General features: G+C 41.4%; 1 protein-coding gene across 1 annotated transcript in view; it reads right to left on the bottom strand.

Annotated features, from left to right (window-relative positions):
* Positions 1-26,372, bottom strand: part of LOC124775715 (glutamate receptor ionotropic, kainate 2-like) — a 218,668-nt gene that overhangs the window by 60,490 nt on the left and 131,806 nt on the right. Inside the window, exons 11-12 of the mRNA XM_047250540.1 lie at positions 14,611-14,749; positions 13,061-13,198 (exon numbers count right to left, since the gene is read on the bottom strand). Of these exons, the coding sequence (XP_047106496.1) occupies positions 13,061-13,198; positions 14,611-14,749 (277 nt within the window). The remainder of the gene's footprint in view (positions 1-13,060; positions 13,199-14,610; positions 14,750-26,372) is intronic.

Genomic DNA, 26,372 nt, shown 5'->3' with positions numbered 1-26,372 from the left:
CTGTTCGTGCAGATGGTTGTTCTCTTGCAAACGTCCCCATCTGTTGACTCAGGGATCGAGACGTGGCTGCACGACCCGTTACTGCCATGCGGATAAGATGCTAGTGATACGAGGCCGTTGGGATCCAGCAAGGCGTTCCGTATTACACTCCTGAACCCACCGATTCCATATTCTGCTAACATTCATTGGATCTCGACCAACGCGAGCAGCAATGTCGTGATACGATAAACCGCAATCGCGATAGGCTACAATCCGACCTTTATCAAAGTTGGAAACGTGATGGTACCCATTTCTCCTCCTTACACGAGGAATCATAACAACGTTTCACGAGGCAACGCCGGTCAACTGCTGTTTGTGTATGAGATATCGGATGGAAACTTTCCTCATGTCAGCACGTTGTAGGTGTTGTCACCGGCGCCAACATTGTGTGAATGCTCTGAAAAGGTAATCATTTGCATATCACAGCACCTTCTTCCTGTCGGTTTTATTTCGCGTCTGTAGCACGTCATCTTCGTGGTGTAACACTTTTAATGGCCAGTAGTGTAGATGAAAATGGTATCGTGAAAATTCGATATTTTAGAATGAACATGGGATATCATTGTTAGAACTTTCATTCGCCACAAAACTGAATAAAATTCTCCGGAAAAAATTACTAGTTGGTTAACAAGTGAGTAAGACGATTTGTAAGTCTCTCAGGTGCTACCAGAGTAATGGTCGCAGTGTCGTCCCCATCATGCGATGTTCAATACCACCGTCAAGCTCCAGAGCCTTATTCCTTAATCAAGGACTCAATTTACATTCGCATAATTTTTATGAAGTCAGTTATCATCAACATTTGACCTACAAGGGTCAGAGAAATGTTGTTATTAAGTTCCTCATCAGGAGACTTGGCACCAAAGCTCTGACTTAAATGTCAAATCCCTCCGCAATATCTCATAACCTGTAGGTATGTGCCACTGTCGATAGAGGTACCACTGTTGTTGGATGAAGACATTCAATTCGGTGGCCTCTTTGATGTTATATTAGACGAGAAGGCCGTGTATCAGCATCGGTTTTCGTCATCTTCCTTCTCTCTCTCTCTCTCTCTCTCTCTCTTTCTGCCTGTCCGCCCCGCACTATTATGAACAGTATGGACAAGAAATTATACCGTATAAGCACTCATAACAGAAGATATTTTAGTGCTCACTGGATATGTAACTAATAAAGTGGAATTTTGAGAAGGGGACTTCTCACCTGACAGTGCGGTGTACGCTATCTTAGTTAACTGAATGTAAACATAAAACAGATTAGGCTCTACCTGGGTGCCTCACTAAACGTCGTGCTTTTTCATGAAAAACCTCCGATCAAATTTTGGAAGGTGTCATTGGTAACACAAGTTCGCAAGGAGCATTAAATATGCGCGTTGCTGAGATTTAATTCAGCTTTTAGCCACAGAAGTTTCCGGCAGCACAATCTTTGCCTAAAGCGCAAGCGTGAAAGGCCGTTCGTCGACTCCCGCCTGGGGGCACTATGAGCGCCGCTTTGATCCAACTGCGGGCGACTTCATGCGCACGCTTATCGCCTGCTAGTAAATTTTGACACCGCCACGCTGTTATCATCAGTCGTTTGTTGCAGCCGTGACTACAGCAACTACCAGCACCTGAAGATGTTGAGCAGTTGTATCGACGAAATATCGTGGGATTTGCACAATATTGTCAAGCAGAAAACCCGAAAAATTTATTTACAATTTTATTTTAGTTTATACATGTATTTATATCAACTGGTATCTAATCAGATATCCTTAGAAATTTGATATTGCAATAACCACACTTAAATCAGATGTACATGATAATAATTATTGTTACTACAACTGATAATAATATTATTATTAATAAGAAGAACAGTAATAATAATAAACTTATAGTAACAAAAACATGTTCTTATAATAATGCCCGACACATTAACATTATCTTTAGTTTTTTTTCATAATGTGACGTTTCTGTGAAATGAGGGTAATGATATACTAAAAGAATTGCACTGCAGGAGTTCACAGAGAAGCAAATCTGGAAAAGTAGTTGGCTGCTATAGAGAACCAGCATCAAACAAAATAAGAAAACGTTAGCGGATAATATGTAAGAAAAACAAAGAGAAGCGGCAAGAATGCATGGATAGTTTTGAAAATGTGACAGAAATACTAGTTCGCTGTTGGACACAAGGGAGCTATCTGAAAGAAATAGAAAAAGGTTTTGTGTTATACATACTTATAGCCAATATGTTCTATTGCGGTTATGGAATGATGATAGGTATTTGAAATGTGAGGCAGTATGTCGAGGACACCACTGACTAAAAAGTCGATGAAGAGAACGTAGTATGTAAAAATCGGATCAGCCATCCTGTCACAGTCTCTCTAACCGGACATAGGGGGGACTTAGCGTGACGGCCAGCTCGTCCCACGCATCCCCCGATCGGACTACGACTGTGGTTGCCCGGGATACTGCCCGCATTGAGGCTGATCCCTCACCTGTGGTAGAGTGGGAGGTCGTCTCAAGGTGTGGCAGGGGGCGAAAGACATTCCGGAGGGCTGAACGGAAGGCCTCTCCAGTTTGTCTGACGAACCGGTTTCAGGCTCTGTCTCAGGCTGATACTGATCCTCGGTCTGACATGGCTGCTTGTCCTGTTCCAGAGGTTGCCCCTCAGTCTGCAAGATCCGGGCGGTCGCAGAGGGTGGGCTTACTGGTAGTTGGGAGCTCCAACGTCAGGCGCGTAATGGGGCCCCTTAGGGATATGGCAGCAAGAGAGGGGAAGAAAACCAATGTGCACTCCGTGTGCATACCGGGGGGAGTCATTCCAGATGTGGAAAGGGTCCTTCCGGATGCCATGAAGGGTACGGGGTGCACCCATCTGCAGGTGGTCGCTCATGTCGGCACCAATGATGTGTGTCGCTATGGATCCGAGGAAATCCTCTCTGGCTTCCAGCGGCTATCTGATCTGGTGAAGACTGCCAGTCTCGCTAGCGGGATGAAAGCAGAGCTCACCATCTGCAGCATCGTCGACAGGACTGACTGCGGACCTTTGGTACAGAACCGAGTGAAGGGTCTGAATCAGAGGCTAAGACGGTTCTGCGACCGTGTGGGCTGCAGATTCCTCCACTTGCGCCATAGGGTGGTGGGGTTTCGGATTCCGCTGGATAGGTCAGGAGTCCACTACACGCAACAAGCGGCTACACGGGTAGCAGGGGTTGTGTGGCGTGGGCTGGGCGGTTTTTTAGGTTAGATGGCCTTGGGCAAGTACAGAAAGGGCAACAGCCTCAACGGGTGCAAGGCAATGTCAGGACATGCGGGGACCAAGCAGCAATCGGTATTGTAATTGTAAACTGTCGAAACTGCGTTGGTAAAGTACCGCAACTTCAAGCGCTGATAGAAAGCACCGAAGCAGAAATCGTTATAGGTACAGAAAGCTGGTTGAAGCCAGAGATAAATTCTGCCGAAATTTTTACAAAGTACAGACGGTGTTTAGAAAGGATAGATTGCATGCAACCGGTGGTGGAGTGTTCGTCGCTGTTAGTAGTAGTTTATCCTGTAGTAAAATAGAAGTGGATAGTTCCTGTGAATTATTATGGGTGGAGGTTACACTCAACAACCGAGCTAGGTTAATAATTGGCTCCTTTTACCGACCTCCCGACTCAGCAGCATTAGTGGCAGAACAACTGAGAGAAAATTTGGAATACATTTCACATAAATTTTCTCAGCATGTTGTAGTCTTAGGTGGAGATTTTAATTTACCAGATATAGACTGGAACACTCAGATGTTTAGGACGGGTGGTAGGGACAGAGCATCGAGTGACGTTATACTGAGTGCACTATCCGAAAATTACCTCGAGCAATTAAACAGAGAACCGACTCGTGGAGATAACATCTTGGACCTACTGATAACAAACAGACCCGAACTTTTCGACTCTGTATGTACAGAACAAGGAATCAGTGATCATAAGGCCGTTGCAGCATCCCTGAATATGGAAGTTAGTAGGAATATGAAAAAAGGGAGGAAGGTTTATCTGTTTAGCAAGAGTAATAGGAGGCAGATTTCAGACTACCTAACAGATCAAAACGAAAATTTCTGTTCCGACACTGACAATGTTGAGTGTTTATGGAAAAAGTTCAAGGCAATCGTAAAATACGTTTTAGACAGGTACGTGCCGAGTAAAACTGTGAGGGACGGGAGAAACCCACCGTGGTACAACAACAAAGTTAGGAAACTACTGCGAAAGCAAAGAGAGCTTCACTCTAAGTTTAAACGCAGCCAAAACCTCTCAGACAAACAGAAGCTAAACGATGTCAAAGTTAGCGTAAGGAGGGCTATGCGTGAAGCGTTCAGTGAATTCGAAAGTAAAATTCTATGTACCGACTTGACAGAAAATCCTAGGAAGTTCTGGTCTTACGTTAAATCAGTAAGTGGCTCGAAACAGAATATCCAGACACTCCGGGATGATGATGGCATTGAAACAGAGGATGACACGCGTAAAGCTGAAATACTAAACACCTTTTTCCAAAGCTGTTTCACAGAGGAAGACCGCACTGCAGTTCCTTCTCTAAATCCTCGCACAAACGAAAAAATGGCTGACATTGAAATAAGTGTCCAAGGAATAGAAAAGCAACTGAATCACCCAACAGAGGAAAGTCCACTGGACCTGACGGGATACCAATTCGATTCTACACAGAGTACGCGAAAGAACTTGCCCCCCTTCTAACAGCCGTGCACCGCAAGTCTCTAGAGGAACGGAAGGTTCCAAATGATTGGAAAAGAGCACAGGTAGTCCCAGTCTTCAAGAAGGGTCGTCGAGCAGATGCGCAAAACTATAGGCCTATATCTCTGACGTCGATCTGTTGTAGAATTTTAGAACATGTTTTTTGCTCGAGTATCATGTCGTTTTTGGAAACCCAAAATATACTATGTAGGAATCAACATGGATTCCGGAAACAGTGATCGCGTGAGACCCAACTCGCTTTATTTGTTCATGAGACCCAGAAAATATTAGATACAGGCTCCCAGGTAGATGCTATTTTTCCTGACTTCCGGAAGGCGTTCGATACAGTTCCGGACTGTCGCCTGATAAACAAAGTAAGAGCCTACGGAATATCAGACCAGCTGTGTGGCTGGGTTGAAGAGTTTTTAGCAAACAGAACACAGCATGTTGTTATCAATGGAGAGACGTCTACAGACGTTAAAGTAACCTCTGGCGTGCCACAGGGGAGTGTTATGGGACCATTGCTTTTCACAATATATAACTGACCTAGTAGATAGTGTCGGAAGTTCCATGCGGCTTTTCGCGGATGATGCTGTAGTATACAGAGAAGTTGCAGCACTAGAAAATTGTAGCGAAATGCAGGAAGATCTGCAGCGGATAGGCACTTGGTGCAGGGAGTGGCAACTGACCCTTAACATAGACAAATGTAATGTATTACGAATACATAGAAAGAAGGATCCTTTATAGTATGATTATATGATAGCGGAACAAACACTGGTAGCAGTTACTTCTGTAAAATATCTGGGAGTATGCGTGCGGAACGATTAGAAGTGGAATGATCATATAAAATTAATTGTTGTTAAGGCGGGTACCAGGTTGAGATTCATTGGGAGAGTCCTTAGAAAATGTAGTCCATCAACAAAGGAGGTGGCTTACAAAACACTCGTTCTACCTATACTTGAGTATTGCTCATCAATGTGGGATCCGTACCAGTTCGGGTTGACGGAGGAGATAGAGAAGATCCAAAGAAGAGCGGCGCGTTTCGTCACAGGGTTATTTGGTAACCGTGATAGCGTTACGGAGATGTTTAACAGACTCAAGTGGCAGACTCTGCAAGAGAGGCGCTCTGCATCGCGGTGTAGCTTGCTCGCCAGGTTTCGAGAGGGTGCGTTTCTGGATGAGGTATCGAATATATTGCTTCCCCCTACTTATACCTCCCGAGGAGATCACGAATGTAAAATTAGGGAGATTAGAGCGCGCACGGAGGCTTTCAGACAGTCGTTCTTCCCGCGAACCATACGCGACTGGAACAGGAAAGGGAGGTAATGACAGTGGCACGTAAAGTGCCCTCCGCCACACACCGTTGGGTGGCTTGCGGAGTATAAATGTAGATGTAGATGTAGACTAAACAACCTAACGTTACATATCTATCTTACGCAAATATTTATTGCTAGTTCGGTTCGTATGAACCTTTCGCTGTTCGGTTCGTATGAACCTTTCGATATTTGTGCCGTGTTGAACTGCATCACAATAGTAAAGATGCACCGGAATTAAAGATTGGACTAGTTTTTATTTTATTTTAGGGAAAATATTTTTCTAAATTTTGAACTGCATGTAACAAGAGAGAGTTTCCTGCGTCTCTGACAGTTTATTTGTTCCCAGTTTAGATGTCCATTCAAGATTATGGCTTGATCTTCTAATATTATCTGATAAGGTGACTGGATACAACCAAAGAGTGTGCGAAGAACTGTTGCACAAAAAATCCGCAGTTAAAGTTTCGTTGCGAGATGAGGATGGCCTTTAATTTCTTAGGGTTTAGTTGGAAAGGAGGAAATGATTTGACATCCCGTCAATAAAGAGATCATCAGAGACGGACGGGTAGTTTGAGACCCGGGTCTTGTGCCCTTCGTGATACTGAACAAAGGTTATCTTTCATTTACATGTGTACTAGCGCAGGAATCCGATGCTCCCCAAGTATTTACTTATAGCTGTGTGTCCACGTCCGTATCACTCAGTGTATGGCCTTGTGCTTCATGCTTATGATGTCATACTTCCTGAGAATTTTCTAGCTACATTCAGTGGCATGTGCGGAAAGAGTTACGGAGATGATAAACTCCAGTGGAAGATTCTGCTGGAGAGACGCTCAGTAACTCGGTACGGACTTTTGTTGAAGTTTCGAGAACATACCTTTACCGAGGAGTCAAGCAATATATTGCTCCCTCCTACGTATATCTCGCGAAGAGACAATGAGGATAAAATCAGAGACATTAGAGTCCACACAGAGGCATACCGACAATCTTTCTTTCCACGAACAATACGAGACTGGAATAGAAGGGAGAATCGATAGAGGTACTCAAAGTACCCTCCGCCACACACCGTCAGATGGCTTGCGGAGTATGGATGTAGATGTAGATGAAGATGTAGATACTGTCTGCAAAACGTGCTGCGATTGGAGATAGTAGCAACTAAGTAATACATTTAAACGTCATGCACAATGAGACTGTTTTTCACGCACCTCATTGTTTCTGACGTCATATATCCTGTACTGTGTGTCGTACAATAATATAATTTTCACTTATATTGCGTGATACATGTGCATACTGTCTGTAAACTATGTCACGAATACAATTTGTAGGAAAAAAGTACCTCATGCGGTACTTTTACTGAATGAGATAAACATATTTCCTTCCATGATTTTGTAGGGGTTGTCAGCGAGAAAAAGTATCGTAAAGATTGAAATTGTGCGCATAGTTTCTTACAAGGCACTAGGTGATATCGTTCTCAAATACTGAGTGGATAAAGTCTGGGAATTCACGCGTCGTTCACTAAACTTCTTTTTCACCCCCACCGCCCACACCTTTGACAGGTAGGTGGTTTTTACCGCCACAGCGATTGACGCCTCAATTGAGGTGTATGTGTACCAAATTTAGTTGAAATCGATCCAGTGGTTTAGGACATGTGGAACACACACACACACACACACACACACACACACATTTTTTATAAGATGTAATGATGTGCACTGATAATAAAACCGTCGTGTCTCCAAAACCGCTAGACGAATTTTCATGTGCTTTCCATAGGCGACTCGAGCGTAGCTTGGGGCAACATATAGATTTTATTTCATCAAATTCGCCTCACGGAAAAAAATGCGCATCGTAATCTAAAGTTTTAAGATTCTGTGCAGCTTAACAGTTCAGATTTTTTCCTTAGTGACACGACTGTCACGGCATAACACGCCAAAGAAACAACAGATGGCGCTATTAGTTTCGTAGTACACAAAAAAACCATGGCTGGCGCTGTTTTTTTTTTTTTTTTACCTCAGTGACACAAGTATTTTCGAAAGTTCAAAGTTCACGTCAGTGGCAGAATTACGTTACAAATACAAACATTGACATTGAATTTACATGGCGAGGATATATGGATTTCATGATTTCCCTTTGTGGGTCATTCCACACCAAGTGGTCTAAAACTGAAAAAAGTTCCCACCATCATGGTCTCCAATTTTCGTCAAATTTTAACTGTAGCTTTAGTCAAGTGTTGAAGTAAGTTTCCCAAGATTTCAGGCCTCTAGCTGCAATAGCTGCTGATCTAGACCCCCTTGTCTGAAGTGTACTTAGTCCGTGTGCATGCAACATAAAAAAAATGTCATATTTGGAGTCTAATAAAATCGAAACTAATTCATAAGAATGGTTAGTAAGATGCGACCCTGTACAGTTTTTTTTGCTGATTCCAACGAAATTATGTATAACATTACTCATGCAAACCCCGGTCAAATAACTCGACTCAAAGTATACTTCAAAATTTGTCGTGACACAACGCGACAAATTTTGACCAATATTAAGACTGCAATGATTTCCTTGCAGTTGAAGATATGGACTTGAACTTTTGGCCAAGCTTCATGCTTGTGCTAGACATAATGCAGCCGGATTTGCAATGATCCAGGCCATATGGTCGCCCTGCAGTATCTCTTCAAATTAGGCAGTGTCAGCACAAACGGTAAAATTTACCAAAGTTTCAAGCCAATTACTAAAAAATAGTTGGCCTGAATCTGCTTGTGAATAGTATCACCTAAAAGAGAAACTCTTGCTCTACAAGACTGACATTTGTTTTTTTTGCAACGCGACCATTAAGTACTCATTAACTCACATCAAAGTTGTTATATTTTGTATGCGCGATGCACTAATTTTTCTTCATTTCTAGGAATTTGAATCTTAATAGTCGCTTAGAATTACTGATATAATTGGATATTTCATTCGTGTTTTATTCAGTGATTGGCCAGTGAGAGATGTCAGAAGTTAATGAAGAAGAAGAATCGTTGGCCCCCTGTTCAATTGGAAAAGATGCTGCTGCATCGAAGTGCCATGTTATCTTCTATGCTAAGAAGACTGGATTCAAAGCGTTTAGTGATTTCACAGAATGTGACCAGAAATTGCTTGTTTCGCGTTCAGAAGCCAAACTTGACGAAAATTCCATCATTTGCTTCCACCATGAAGCCCTCTTCCTACATGAATATCAAGCGATGCAAAAGAAATGTTGCAATCCATTCAAGAAGAGGAATCACAATGTAAAAGCTGGACTTAGACTGCTTGATAATGAAACAGCTGCCAAACTTTGCCTGTTAAAGAAAAAAGAAGTGATTGATATAAAACCTGGTCAGAAGCTTTGCCCTCGCTGCATGTCGGCACTGAACCAAAAGCTAGAAGATTCATCATCACTATCAACCCAATCTGAACAAGATTTCACAACGGATGAAACTGAACCAGCCATCAACAAAAGTTTATCATTTATTGGTGCTTCACCATTGAAAAGAAGACAACTAAGTAAAAGAGATAAGCAAAGCTATGCAAAAAGAAAGATCTTGGATGCACAAAGTTTAATTGGGAATCAAATTGCTGCTGCTGTAGGAATCAATTACGATGAACAGCCAAGTTCAAGTAAAAGTCGCCCATGCAATAATTGTGCAGATCTTGATAATCTTATAGAAGAGTTGAAAGAAAAATGTAAAGTGTCAAATCGTAGGACAAAAGTTCAAATATTGACCTTGGTTCCAAGAAGCTGGACAATTAAAGATACGACAACAGCATTTAATGTATCAGAAAGAATGGTAAAGCAAGCGAGAAAACTGAAGAATGAGCAAGGTGTTCTAGCTTTTCCAGCAAATCGGCAAGGAAGGAAGCTTTCAGATGAAGTTGTCCAGAAAGTACATGACTTTTTTCAAGATGACGAATTCAGCAGACTTTGTCCAGGGAAGAAAGACTGTGTGCCTGTGAGAATTTCAGGAACAAAGGTGTACAAGCAAAAGCGGTTGTTGCTTTGCAATTTGAAGGAAATGTACGTGTCTTATCAGAAGCAAAATGGACCAGAAATTGGCTTCTCAAAGTTTTGCGAGCTTAGACCAAAATGGTGTGTTACAGTTGGCTCTGCTGGAATGCACTCAGTTTGTGTCTGTACAATACACCAAAATGTCAAGCTTATGCTCACTGGTGCATCAATCAATGAAGACTACAAGGAAATTCTTAGCAAAGCTGTTTGCAGCTTGGAAAACAAGGATTGTATGCTTCATCGTTGTGAAAACTGCCCTGGTCCAGAAGGTGTAGAAGCAGTTATTGCAACATATTTTGAAGATAATGACCCTGAAGAACTGATTGAGTACAAACAATGGATTCATACCGACAGGGATACTTTAGAAACAAAGCAGCTTTCAACAGAAGAGTATGTTGAAGATATTGCAGCAAAAATTTGGAACCTGTCTTGTCATCACTACATTGCCAAGCATCAAAGCCAGCACCTGAAAGCTCTCAAAACTGATTTGAAAGAAGGCGAATTCATAATACTAATGGATTTTGCTGAAAACTATTCGTTTATTGTTCAAGATGCAGTGCAAGGCTTTCACTGGGAAAACAGTCAAGCAACAGTTCATCCATTTGTAGTCTACTACTGTGAAAACGAAGAGGTGCAATGTGTGAATCTTTGTGTTATTAGTGACTGCCTTCGACACGATACGATTACTGTCCATGTTTACATTGGAAAAGTAATGAATTACCTGAAGATGCAATTTTCCAAAATAAGCCACATCCACTACTTCAGTGATGGTTCAGCTGCACAATATAAGAATTTCAAGAATTTTCTCAACTTATGCTATCACAAAGAAGATTTTGAAATAACAGCAGAATGGAATTTCTTTGGAACAAGCCATGGAAAGTCGCCTTGTGATGGCATTGGAGGCACAACAAAACGGTTGGCAGCAAGAGCAAGTTTGCAACGTCCATATGAAAACCAGATTCTAACACCCAAAGATCTTTTCAACTTCTGCAATGATAATATCAATGGAATCAAATTCTTTTTCATCAGCAAAGAGGAAGTTGAAGAAGAAAAAGCTTCTCAAGAAGAAAGATTCCTGCAAGGGCACACTCTAGCTGGCACAAGAGAAAACCACCATTTTTTGCCCATTGATATGACGACAATTAAGGTCAGTAGAGTTTCTAATGATGCGACATCTTTTTTGGCCAAAATTAGTGCTGCTGAAGTAGTAGTTCAAGTCATGGATCTTCAGCCTGGGCAGTATGTTGCTTGCATTTATGAAAAGAAATGGTGGATTGGAAACATCGTTGAAATCTCAGTCGAACAGAAAGATGCTTTCATAAGCTTTATGCATCCTCATGGTCCTGCAAGTTCATTTTATTGGCCCTTAAGACGTGATACTTGCTGGATTCCAGAACAACTTATCATTGGTGTTATTCCAGCTCCATCAGTGACATCATCTGGTCGGCAATACAGTTTTCCTGAAAGCATTCTCTTGCAAATCAACGATGCTTCCAGAATGATGAAGTAACTGAGGAAGACAGGCTTGGGAACCTGCATAAAGAAACCCACAATCAGGCTTGGGATCCTGTGGTAAAGACACCCTGTAATCAGGCTTGGGAACCTGCAGTAAAGATACCCACCCGTGGCTGTTACTGCATGGCTATCGGGCGTGGCCCCTATGGCGATGGGGATGCTGGTTTTATTGTGATAACCAGTAATGGCTCAGCCATCATGGACCAACGCAGGGCACTGCGCACACAAAATATAAGATACTTTGACCTGAGTAAATAAGCACTTAATGGAAGCGTTGCAAAAGAAAAATATATCCATCTTGTAGAGCAAGAGTTTCTCTTTCAGATGATACTATTCACAATTAAATCCAGGCTGACTATTTTGTAGTAATGGGCTTTGAACTTTGGTAAATAAAGCCATTTGCGCTGACACTGCCAAATTTGAAGAGATTTTGCAAGGCGACTATAAAGCCTGGGTAGTTGGAAATCCAGCTGTATTATGTCCAGCACAAAGATAAGACTTGGTAAAAAGTTCAAGTCCATATCTTTATCTGCAAGGAAATTATTGCAGTCTGAATATTGGTCAAAATTTGTCGCATTAAGTCACGACAGAATTAGGGGTACACTTTGAGTCGACTTGTTTGACCGGATTTTGCATCAGTAATCTTATAATTAATTTCGTTTGAATCAGCACAAAAAACTGTACAGGGTCTCATCTTACTAACCATTCTTATGAATTGGTTTCAATTTTATGAGACCCCAAAAATGGCATTTTGTCTGATGTCGCGCGCATGCGAACTTACTACCCTTCAGACAAGGGGGTGTAGATCAGCAAGTATTGCAGCTAGAGGCTTGAAATCTTGAGAAACTTAATTTAGCACTTGACTAGTGCTACAGATAAAATTTGAAGAAAATTGGAGACATGATGGTGGGAAGGTTTAGACCACTTGGCATGGAATGACCCTTGTGCATTAAAAACGTAACGAAATTGCTTTGCTTATTTCGATAGGTTTTATTTATATTTGACTTATTGCCTAGGAAAAAAGGATTTACTCTATAGATGAAGTATCACATAGCGGTTCCGTTTTTACCGACTGAGATAAGGAACCTTAAAAAAGAACGGTATGCAAAGACCCTTCTTTAACTTCCGCTACGAAGCACGGCCGTATAGTGAGTTCTAAATAAGACAGATGTAATGTTCTTGTCAGCAAATAAGTAATACTTCCAAGAATATAAAACTGATGAAATATCACTGATATACAGGGACAGAACCAACGGACCAAGGGCCTAATCTTCGAGGATTCAGGAGAGCACACACTTCCAAGATGGCTGTTCCTATCGGCACGCGAATCTTTGATATCGACAGACGTTGTGGTCGATACGTTGGGCATTTTCTTGGAAGCGATTTCAAATCATGTAATGCAATACTTGTAATGCAATACTTTTTAAGATAAACTGTGTGCATCCACATGTGGACATTCCTTTCTCAGTAGGCTGAAGGAGATATTTAACGACTCACTTTGGTAGGAGATCGCATCCGGCACCCATGAGAGATCCCATTGTGAACCAAAGAATGTTTATCAAGCTGAACGTGTTTTCCAGTTCTGAGCTGTCTTGATCACAGGGATGCGGTCTCGTCCATTCATTCGGTGCCATTCTGAAACGAAAAACATATGATCTTTTTTATGTAGTTATTACATTGGAGTGTATATGTGGAACAAATCACATTCGTGGGAAAAGCATAAATCTTAGTTAATGAAAAATGAAATGTATCACGAAATTTTAATTTTATTATGTCCATAAACTTTCAATCACCATACTTCAAAAATGCTGTGGTTCTATTTCCTAAATGGTCAAAGTAATAGAGAATGTAGATTATTTGTATTGTCATGCGTGCTTTTTAATCTCATTTGGTCTAATAAATGCATTCCTTCTATGTTACAATACACTATTAATTAGACTGAACATCACACACAGAAGTTTTGGAATAATAATCAAGCACATATTCCTAACAGTTTTCACGCGTTATTCTTAATATTTCGCAGGACATACACCAAAATAAGTGCACAAGACACAAGAGAAGCCTCATTTTTGTTTAACAAGATTAGAAAGAAACACCAACAAAGACAGGAACTAATTTCAGTGTGAATAAGTATGTAGAAGTGAACAGACAAAACACATAAGGACATGTCGCAAGTTAAAATTTAAAATTTGCTTGCAGGTAATCAGAAGGTAATTGGATTACAAACAGTGAATGACACAAAGCTCATATGAAACTTCCCCATATCTAACAGCCACTCATCGGCCGTTAATAGCCTTGTATTAGAGTCATGGAAAAAATGTTACTTTTTGTTGAACGAAGAACAACCCACTTGAATCTGCAAAAAGTGTAGTTTGATTCCTTTTGTTATTAAGAAACATCTGCTTTATTTGGGCTACGCTATACAACTGTGAACTCGGCTTTGAACCACTATCCTGATTAAGTTTGAAAGTAATACCATTTCTTTCACCTAAGTAACTTCCGCTTGACAACGATGAATTGGTTTAGTTATATCTTAAAAACTCTGAACAGAATATCTCCAAAGAAGGAAATGAAAAGAACATACAGTGACTTATTAATATCACAATAGCTTCGGCAGCAAATATAGGGAGTACGTAATTGCACAACAGGTCTGTTCGTAATACTAGACTTGATAGAAATGAAGTAGACAAGTGGAAAAATGAATGAACAAATAAACATAGGATTAACAGAAGTGATGCATAAATATAGTTTTAGGCCCAAGAGAAAGCAAAGACAATTGTATGAAACTTATATGCTGTGTTAATTTGGTAGTTGGTGAACTCTTTACAATGACAAAAGAAATACTTTATTGTAAACACAGCAAAGTAAAACATCGAGCCAAAGAATCAAAATGCCATATATTTAAGAAATTACGCAACGCAGAACAAAAAAAGTTAGCGAAAGAAGCAACAGAAGTGTATCAAAATGCTTATTAGATAAAATATGATTCCGTACTGAAGAAGAGAACAGATGTATGTAACCTCATGCAACATCTGTGTATTACAAACCTTGCTAACACGAAGAAAATCGCAGATACACCAAGAAAAGCAGTTGCCATGTAGATCCATACATCTATCGTGAATGGGTCCAAAAAAGAAAATAGGTTGGGTGGGGGCTTCTCGGGCTTGGTGTAGAGGATGCTGATGCCTGAAAACACGCCCATACTCAGCGTAGTTAAGTCGACTCTACAAACTTTTACTAACATAAGATCCACTTAAACTACCTAAAAAATAACAAACGTTCACTCCCATCCTGTTCATCTCATTCTACAATGGCCAGCAATTTCCTATATTGTCCTGTGAATAGAGGTCTCATTTGCTGCATAAATCATGTGGCAATATAATCTACAATATTCTGGACATCCTTGGTTTTGCTTATGATTTAGGCAGGGTCTAGAAAGCCTACTTCCGAATGCTAGCCTGTCCGTTAGTGGATCCATATCAGAGTGTTCTCACTAGAGTGTACATCTCATGCACATCTCATGGAGCATTATCAGCAGAAACGAGTAAATGAAAGCGCAGATCGGCGATCCTTTAGCCATACATACGTGTAACATATCTGTGGTTAAATAAGTGATTTTTCATGACTAACCCAATTCTGACCTTATTGTAAATATGGAGTAGATGGTAGTAACTCCACAATGCTCATAGTACACAGTACACGCATACCACGAAAAAATGCTTGGGTATGGCGATTGGAAAGGTGTAAATCGATTCCACATTCGGCAAGCTCATATGGTAACAGTAAACATGGCACAGTGACTTCAATAGAAGAGTGTGTTATTGTAGTCCCTGACTCTAAGTTTTCGAGACTCGGTCACCTGCTAGTAGCCACAGTTTCCAAAATTCCCGAAACACCCATAGCCAGAGTTGGAAATGACTCACGAAGGAGTTAGCTCTCCAAAGGTGTCCAAAATCATACTGTGTGAAGCAGAGATGAGATTCTAACTCGCACGTGATGCTCGAGGCTTGTCAATAATTACTGATAAAATGTCGCCAGTGGTGCACTCGTGTGTAAATACTGAACAATATTTTCCTAAGTTTATTTTCGCCGCACTTTAAATTTACTGTTCGACATATACCAAGTTGCGCCTTGCTTCCATCGGATCAATCAACATCTATACTTGGCGATTATAGCTTTGAATTTTCAAACGCGCTGAAATAGAATTTCTGCTTGTAATTTTAAATGAAATGATCGTATGGCATTGTTGGCCGGAAGATTCCGCCTGGTGCTTTTCGTGCGCGTGATGCAAGTCTTTCTATTTGACGCCACTCCGGTGGCATGTGCGACGATGGTGATAAGATGGAATGATAAGCGCAACACAAAGAAAGAGTACCCGAGGGAAGAAATTTCCGACCTGTCCGGCAATCGACACCAGGATCCCCCGATCTAAAGGCATCCACACTAACCGCCAGAGTAGGAGTTGCTTAAAATAAATCTCTTGCTTTTATAATTCTTGTCTGGACACTTTGCCTGAGTTGCGCCGCTAGAGGACTTAGCAGTAAAATGGCCCTGCAGCACTAATAGTAGCTAGTCACTACATGTTCTACACAACTTCGGTGTTTGTACGGCTTATTAGTACCATTAGAGACATTTGAGGAGTGTTTGTGGAAAACGGCGTAAGAGCCAAATTGTATTTTTTTTAAGAAAGGAAAAACATTTCAAACGTCGTATAATATTTGTTTGCCATTAATAACGGTTTTATTGGATCACAAATATAAGTAATACAGAAAAGGAAATACGTCAAAATAACAAATGCGGAAAAAGAAATGTTAAGTGGCTTGAAATTTAATTCCACTTCTCTTTTTTCTTCAGTGGCTTCACAACACATGTTTCTGTAAGGCATGCGATATTTTTCATCCGAGTAAGGAATCTTTCTTGAAGACTGAATAAGAATTCCATTCCCCAGTTTCATTGAAAATTTTCTCGACCAAAATTTTGTTGGCATTACTCACTATAGCTTAGTAGCATTGGATCAGCTTGTGTTTGGGCGTGTTGATGAACAGATCTGCTAGTGCACGCATATCACTACATTGTGATGTAGTGAAGCCTCCTCATGAGTTCCGAAGTCTTTCCTGCCATCCGATTTCTTCCTAACGGTATTACACTCTGTATTTAGGTCCATCTTAACGCAATAAGCTAATAAATAACGAACTGAAGCACATAAATGTACATGTTCACGGGCACAGCACAGAGTACAGAATGTATGGAAGGCCTCTAACTGTGCGTGTAGAAGGCACTTATATCGGTCTCCATGAGGAAGCTAATGGAGATACTCCAGGTGCCATATTTGAACATACCTTTGAACTAAATGATATAGGGTTGGTACTTGCATCGTTTCCTACAGTATTAACAGCAGTACAGAGAAAGTCTTCAATGAAAAATCTGATACTGAGATATCCAGTTTTTATAGTGTCCTACAAACAGTCCTCGTTTGTTGTTGTTAGAAAACTACTGTAGAGCTGCTTTTGGGCAAGTATAGTAACGACATCTAGCGAATTTAGCTGTAAGCGTATGAGATGATGGATATATTAAAACTAGTAAATTAAAGTAAAATACACATTTGACTAATATTGGTAAAGCATGCGAATGACCAGCCAAATTTTAATGTGTCATAGTGGTTTGTAAATATCAAGTAAATTATTCAACACTCGGCCACTGATTAGTATTGCATGGCCAGTCTTACAAGTCAGATGTGTATTTTAATGATGTTAAATACATTCAGTAAGTGTCTAGTGGTGAAGGATTGCTGGTGTAATCGTATGTGGCGTTCTGAAGTGTATCGGATAATGGAAAGTTATTAATATGTGTGAAGGATTCCAGATGGAGTGAAATAACTATACATGTGTTTGCGAACACGATAAGTAAAGAGTATAATCGGTTACTTCGCAGATTAATGTATTCATTGTTCACTCTCAAGTCTCTCGGCGCTGTAAGTGAAGGGAGCAACTGTTTCATTAGAAATGGAAGACAATATATGACTTCAAACCGATATTCACTTGTTTACGGTCACTATCATCGTTAGGTGCAATACTTCGTGCTGCTACTTTGACATTGTTGTAGCCATACAGTTTCGGAATTAACGTCACCCTGTGATTATGATCTTTCGTAAAACACATCCACTTCCGAACATTTGAAAGCAATAATGTGTTTTCGACTATGAGCAGGCAAACGGCGGCTGTATGGTATGTATTGGTATAGAAGTTTTGTTGTTTTTTTAAATGTGGTATAACTGCAAAAAACCTTTATGTGAACATTTGTTTTCTTGCAAATGGTGAAAAATAGATTTCTAACCAGACGACATAACCATTAAAAAAAATTGAAAGACTTACAGTCGAGATACTGAAGGAATGTCGGATAGTATGGACCATACAACAAAATACAGCTATTACAAAAAAAGTTGTTTTTGTTGTTCACAAACAAATGTAAACTGGTTGTATATCAAAAGTACAACAGAAACATAAATTTTATTATGGAAAATAATATTTTGACTCTTTTGCACAAGTTAGCTAAACAACACTTGTCTAATTTTCAAAGATGAAACTAAAAACAATTTTTTTTTCATTGTAATACAATGAATACTCAATTTCTGCACAAAGTTCGTGTGTCCAGCTCTCAAATCTTACACAATGGATCCAGTTTACTTAAAGAAATTCCCCACAAATAGTGTTAGTGTGAAAATCTCATCATGTCTGCTGATCCGCTACAACTGATTTTAATCTCTTCTTCAGTGTCGGAAAATTAAAATGATCGGCAGCAGCCCTTTCGGCCATTTCGCCTTCCAAAACTCTTGAAACCGCTCGGTTCACTGTAGTCTCAAACCACTCCCCTCGACCGTCAGCGGCACGTCTATTCTTGAACTCGGCATCACATCTTAAAAAACAGACTCAAAAACAAAAGAAAATTTACTCGTTTATCCCACACCACTCGAGATGGGTATTGCGGATACTACCCTACTGAAGCTGCATTTTAAAACACTATGGCAACAGAAACTGTCTTGAGTGAGTGGGATTTCATTACACCATCCAACATACGTCAGACTACTTACATATTACCACCAGTATAATAAAACGTATTACCTCTTGCCTTCAACAGTACAAACCGATGCTGAACATTACAACATTCACCAGTTTAGGCACTTAAAACAAATAAAATTTGATTGTGACACAAATTTAACAGTTGCATCACTTAAGTTGCACCAGATGATGAACTGACGTCTGCGCTTCATTCCAAGTACTGCATACGTCCGTTGGTCAGCGGTAAACACGAGAATCACAAAGTGATCCATACTTCTCGTCGGCCCAAACTAACCACCGTTTCCACTACGTAAATGCACGGAACGCAGCATTATCTGCTAGCCAAGACTATGGGCGTTACCTGCGTTGAGTAACTACCAACCGAGACCATTTGTCTTTTATCGAAATAGCTACTCCACCAGCTACGTCGCAGAGAATTCTATTAGAGCGAACCATAAGCACACCAAAGAGAATGATGTATGCTATGCAGTAGCTATTGGTGTGAAAGTCTCATAGACTGCTATCGTAGAAATCTCGGTATTTGTTAACATACATTTTGGACGTGTATCCTTTTATTTTATGCCGTTGACCGTGAATCAGTGCAAGTTTGGCAAAGTGTCTATGAACGACTATTCAACACTCTGCTGTAAATGATGGACTTTTACAAGTCTTCTCATGCACAGATCAAAAGACAAATGATAAACACACTGTGTCACTGAATGTGTTCAACAATGACTGTTGTTGAACGCCCTGTCCGCATTAGCTCAGCATCCTTAACACTGATTTGCTTCGTGATTTCCAAAATGTTTAGTGACAGGATAAGTCTCCTCAGGACACATAAACCTTTGATTGTGCTGCTGTTATAATACTGGTGTAATGCATTAAAGTGTGCCGATGCAGAAATTGTTGAACGAAGGTAAACAGTGATTCATTATCATTTGTGCAGAGACTCCCATGTGGAATAACAAGTCTCTTTCAATATTATGCATACAACTTAAGAACCAACAGTAATTTGCTAGATAGAATCAATAAATCCTCAAGAATATTAGGTCAAATCAATGTTTAAGTGATCTAATAATACCAAAAGAGTATGAGTGTTCAACAATTAATTTTCAATGTTTTGCAGAAAAACTCATTTTCCACTCAGTTTCCAAGAAATTCTATGACCGTTTTGCTGACGATGAGTCATGCCTTAATACAAATTGTAACACGTGTACTACAACCACATTTATATATACTGTCTGATTTGTATGCGACGTCCATATTATCGACTTTGTATTTTTGTAATATGAATGGCTGCGTCAATACTGCACGGTGTATACAAATGCGTAAAGAAGTTCATATAAATGTAATTATTAATTATGTAGTAAAGAAAATGAATTACGCAAGGTATTCTGAATGGATTAACAGAAATGTAATTGACCAATCACATCGTGGTTCCTTAGTGGGAAAGACCATTGAGTAGTTCTAATTTATATATTTCCCACTCCCACACTTTCCTTCCACAGGGTAGTAATGGGGTTGTGGCCTTATAGACTTCGCACTTGTGTCAATGAACGCTGATGTTTCATTACTACACATTTTCCAAATTTAAGAGGCGAATAATGTCTGTCGTGTTTTTTTCGTAATATTCAGAAGCTTTTTAGTACAAATGTTCGACAGCCATCATATCATTCCACTGGCTATGCCACAACTCCCATTCCCATGTTACCGGGTGTGGTCAAAATTGTTGTTTCGAAATGGTGTAAAATATTTTACTTTTTGCCATAAAGATGTGACACTTAGAAACTTGAAAGTCTGGTCTGTTGAGTAAACTAGCGAACCTAAAAAACACGAAATTTATTGTTCGCGACGTGTCCAACTTAATGACAAAAGATGTGCATCTCACAACGACAGTGACGTGACCATCATGTGATTATAACTTCATCTGTGCTACTCTTAAACTGCAGCGAGAATTTGATGCTCGTTTGAGACAACGGATCTGTTCGAAACACTTTTACTCTGAACCTTATCTCTCGGCTACTGAATGATCCGTGTCACAAGATTCCCAGAATGTACGCGAGGATTGGAAAATTGCGCAGGTCGCACCAGTGTTTATGAAGGGTAGTAGGAGTAATCCATCGAACTACAGACCTATATCATTGACGTAGGTTTGCAGCATATACTGTATTCAAACATTATGAATCACCCCGAAGGGAACGATCTATTGATACGTAATCAGCATGGTTTCAGAAAACTCTTCAGAAAGCTCTTTATTCGCACGAAGTAATGGCCGCTATCGACAGGGGATCTCAAGTTGATTCCGTATTTCTAGATTTCAGGAAAGCTTTTGACACCGTTCCTCACAAGCGACTTCTAATCAAGCTGCGGGCCTATGGGGTATCGTCTCAGTTGTGCGACTGGATTCGTGATTTCCTGTCAGGAAGGTCGCAGTTCGTAGTAATAGACGGCAAATCATCGAGTAAAACTGAAGTGATATCAGGTGTTCCCCAGAAAGCGTCCTGGGACCTCTGCTGTTCCTGGTCTATATAAATGACCTGGGTGACAAGCTGAGCAGTTCTCTTAGGTTGTTCGCAGATGACGCTGTAATTTACCGTCTAGTAAGGTCATCCGAAGACTAGTATCAGTTGCAAAGCGATTTAGAAAAGATTGCTGTATGGTGTGGCAGGTGGCAGTTGACGCTAAACAACGAAAAGTGTGAGGTGATCCACATGAGTTCCAAAAGAAATCCGTTGGAATTCGATTACTCGATAAATAGTACAATTCTCAAGGCTGTCAATTCAACTAAGTATCTGGGTGTTAAAATTACGAACAACTTCAGTTGGACAGACCACATAGATAATATTGTGGGGAAGGCGAGCCAAAGGTTGCGTTTCTTTGGCAGGACACTTAGAAGATTCAACAAGTCCACTAAAGAGACAGCTTACACTACACTCGTTCCTCCTCTGTTAGAATATTGCTGCGCGGTGTGGGATCCTTACCAGGTGGGATTGACCGAGGACATCGAAAGGGTGCAAAAAAGGGCAGCTTGTTTTGTATTATCGCGTAATAGGGGAGAGAGTGTGGCAGATATGATACGCGAGTTGGGATGGAAGTCATTAAAGCAAAGACGTTTTTCGTCGCGGCGAGATCTATTTACGAAATTTCAGTCACCAACTTTCTCTTCCGAATGCGAAAATATTTTGTTAAGCCCAACCTACGTAGGTAGGAATGATCATCAAAATAAAATAAGAGAAATCAGAGCTCGAACAGAAAGGTTTAGGTGTTCGTTCTTGAAAATGGCTCTGAGCACTATGGGACTTAACATCTATGGTCATCAGTCCCCTAGAACTTAGAACTACTTAAACCTAACTAACCTAAGGACATCACACACATCCATGCCCGAGGCAGGATTCGAACCCGCGACCGTAGCAGTCGCGCGGCTCCGGACTGAGCGCCTAGAACCGCGTGACCACCGCGGCCGGCAGGTGTTCGTTCTTCCAGAGCGCTGTTCGGGAGTGGAATGGTAGGGAGATAGTTTGATTGTGGTTCGATGAACCCTCTTCCAAGCACTTAAATGTGAATTTCAGAGTAATCATATAGATGTAGATGTAGATGTAGATCAAGAGAGTCCCATAAACGTTCATATCGATTACAGACCGGGGAATTTGCAGGTGAAGGAAAAACTTCGAGCTTCTACACGTGGAGTTCCTTTACATTACTTCAAAAACCTCACCCACAGTAACTTCCTTCCAGCACAGTGACGGCTATTACTCAGATGACGTTAACCCAAAGTCGGCCAACGGCCTTGCCACAGTGAAAAAAACGGTTACCGTAAGATCATCGAAGTTGAGCGCTGTCGGACTGGGCTAGCACTTGGATGGGTGACCATCCGGTCTGCCGAGTGCCGAGCGCTGTTGGCAATCAGGGTGCACTCAACCATTTTGAGGCAAACTGAGGAGCTACTTGGCTGACAAGTAGTCGCTCCGGTCTCGTAAACTGACATACGGCTGGGAGGGCGGTGTGCTGGCTACATGCTCCTCCGTATCCGCATCCAGTGAAACCTGTGGGTTGAGGATGAAACGGCGGTCGGTCGGTACCATTGGGCTTCCAAGGCCTGATCAGACGGTGTTTAGCTTAGTTTAGTTTAACTCATACTCATAATGAAGGACTGGTACTAGACCTTCCAGCAACACTAGCATCACACGTGGCTCCGTAATGCTATTGTCGGACGGAAGAAAATCATCGCCATTGGTGGAAAGTCGGCCAAATGCCTATTAGTTATCAGATGAAGTGGACGTTTTGATTTGTGTATACAAGTCGAGCCCAAGGTCAGAATAGAGAAAAAACTCCCCAGCCAATGACAGCCAAAGTGATTCCCTGTCTGAATAATTTTCTAGCAGTGCGAAAGCTCTCCACTCACTGTTGTTCTTTTACAGAATACGTTTTGGCAAGGCCATAGCCTTTCTTTTAATGCTGAAAAGGAGAGCACTATTCAGCAGCTACCACAGTAATGAGAGAAAGAAAAGAAGTTGGCAATCAAAAGTTAGGTCCCATCCAGGATCGAAATTTTGTAGAATACTATGGAAGATATGAGAATTCTAGGTATTCCATCTATGGGAGACTTTCGAGTTACAGTTGATGTGAGATAATTCTCCGCGTTCTGAAAGATCACCCCACCCATTACTTACGCACAAGGGAAAACAACCAGTACAGAGTCACAGCTGCTAAACGCTTTGTCCAGTCCTGCCGGGTCGCAACTACGCATACAACAGCCACTGTACACACAAAGCCATCACACTGGCCGCCCACCACTTGCTAGTGAAATACACTGGTGTACTCGAGTAACAGTCCGCCTGTCAATGTTCCATTTGTTTCAAAGTATGTAACCATGGGGTTATCATTAATAGAATAGGCATGTTGTTGTAAATCATAGTGTAAGATGGAAATATTATTGTTGCCGTGGTTTAAACCCTGTAGAGTGGGTTATTGAGCAGTTTCGTAAATGATAACTACTATTAACTTGTGTATCGTCCATGAAACAAATATTGTGGGAAAAAACTTTCATGATGTGATTCTTGAGTTTCTCCCGGCGTATTTGATAATCAAAATATCCACGGGTGTACTGCCGGTCTACAGCGTCCAACGTGCACAATATTTCGAAGACCATACATGTCGCCATCGTCAGGTGAACTGACGGACTGAGCTCCTGTGAACGTGCCGGCACGGAGATCCGTATGCTATGGCTGCTCCTTCCGCCGTCCGCGCCCCGCGCCACGGTCGCGTGGTGGAACAGATTGCGACGGCGTCTGAGATGACGTCGGTGTGATGGCTGTGTCCGCCGTGGTCGTCACAACTATACGTTTGCTCGATATACTCTTGGTTAACCCAGTCGCTGGTTCCCAAGCCTTGCTAAGATTATAGCCACAGTCACGGTTTATGAGGTCGTCATTGGTGCGAATTTCGATGGCATCTCTAACAACACTGTCCCAGTATCTCGACGTCTGTACCAGAATCCTCGTGCGTTCATACTCCTTAGCGTGATTTTCCGACAAACAATGTTCAGCGACCGCCGACTTGCTCGGATACATCAGTCGAGTGTGCCTCTGGTGTTCACGGCATCGATCCTCGACGGTACGCATCGTCTGACCAATATACGACTTGCCACATTGACATGGAATCTGGTACACGCCGGCCTTCCTCAAACCGAGGTCATCTTTGGCGCTCCCCACCAGTGCACGAGTTTTATTCGGAGGACAAAACACCGTTCCGACCCGGTGTTTCTTCAAAATGAAGGCGATTTTCCCCGAGAGTGCGCCTGTATATGGAATAAACGCAGTGCCTACCTCCTCCCTCGTGATTTCATCCATCTCCACATGATGTATTGTAATAATTTCTTGAAGCTTCCATTTATTTTACAGATCGTAAATGATGCACATAGGCACACTACTTCAATTAGTCTGACAGCAACTAGCCAAACCCTATACACATTATGTGGCTTTAATAATCATAAGAAATGTAAATTAGTTGTCCAAGCTGGAATGAGATTTTTCACTCTGCACCGGAGTGTGCGCTGATATGAAACTTCCTGGCAGATTAAAACTGTGTGCCGGACCGAGACTCGAACTCGGGCAAACTGCTTCCAACACCTTTTTTTTATATTTCATACTTTTTTACACAAAAGAGAATTTGAGCCAAATGTTTATATCGCCATGTTCATAGAGCAACCCCATGTTACTGCAGCAACTCAATCTTTCACCGTTTGTGTGTGTGTGTGTGTGTGTGTGTGTGTGTGAAAAAGGAGGGGACGGGGAAAGACTGAGACTGAAATGTTTTTGGATATTCTAGGATGTTTCAAAACTATGTTTTATATGGGGAAATTTGTTGTACAGTTCATTGAGAGTTGCAAACAGTGTTTTGTTGCACAATGTTGCACACTCATTCAAGACTTTCTTTCCTTGTATCACCCCTTTTTGTATATGGCAAATCCCCTCTGTTGTGAGTTTTTGATGGAGACTACTGTTTTCTCTGAGGATCTTGAGATCTGTCTCAATGTTATTAGGACTGTGATTTTACTGGATTAGATGGTGTTTTTTACTGTCACTTTTTAAGGCTCTGATATACTCGGAATAACTAGTTTTAATATTTCTGCATATTTGGCCTATGCAGACAGATTGGGATAAACTACAGGGTAATGATCGATTGCAGCTTTGGAAAATTTGTTTGTAGAAATGTTCTACGTATTTAGATTTTTCTGTGTTGTGTTGACTGTGAGGAAGGATATTTGTAGTCCTTAGTTCTTCAGAATGTTCATCACACTCTGGACGTTTTTGTTGTTGCATGTTAGAACATACCACACTGCGGTCTTTGTAAGGTGTTCCTGGTTCCCTGTGCTCTCTGTGTTTGTCATTTGTTGGTGTTCATTGCTCTCTGTTGTGGATACTAATTTATACATGAAACTTCCTGGCAGACTGAAACTAAGTGCCGGACCAAGGCTCAAAACCGGGATCTTTGCCTTTCGCAGCAGGGTATGAGATGACGTACCGCCGGAAGTAAAGCTGTGAGGTGTGGTCGTGAGTCATGCTTGGGTTGCTCAGTCGGAACAGTTTGTCTTTAGCAACCGTCGGGAGAGGACGTGCCGTACTTCCACCTGCAGAGTGTGACCTCGTGTTTGTTTATATTGCGACTTAGCCTGAGAGGGAACTAGTAGGTTCAGGAAATCGGCATTACGTTTCAACTTTTACCCGGAATATGCACGACCGAAAGCCTTAGATGTGGAAAGGTTCGTCCGTGAGAAGGCGAAGAACCCACCATCGAAACTTCAGGGTATCTACCTCTCGATTCTTAGGATCACCGCCTACGTTAAAATGATCAATGACACTGCGTGAAAGCGCGTTTTAAAGGCGACCAACAGGGACTCCGTTTCTGTCACGCTGACGGTAACGTCGGCGTTATCAAAGTCGAACATGCTGGATTAGGCATTAGTACAATTCGCGTGTTCGAACTGCCATTCGCGGTACTTTCCGAGGACGTCATGTCGGCTTTCCAGCCATAAGGCGCTGTTCATAATCATAAGGTAGAACGCTGGGCTCACGTCAGCACATAACCTGTTCACAATTGATTATCTGACCCACAGAGGATGTCGGACCGTAATCATGTACGACGGATAGTAGCGTACTTATTATGGGTGTGGAAAAGACAGCCACATCAGATATGAATATCTGCAGAGGCAGATAATGCAGCTACCGACTGGAGGAATGGTACTTCTCTCGTCG

Source organism: Schistocerca piceifrons, chromosome 2 (genome assembly GCF_021461385.2).
Source record: "Schistocerca piceifrons isolate TAMUIC-IGC-003096 chromosome 2, iqSchPice1.1, whole genome shotgun sequence".
Classification (NCBI taxonomy): Eukaryota; Metazoa; Arthropoda; class Insecta; order Orthoptera; family Acrididae; genus Schistocerca; species Schistocerca piceifrons.
The sequence above is the reverse complement of the archived record's forward strand: the minus strand, read 5'-3'. Positions and strand labels throughout refer to the sequence as shown.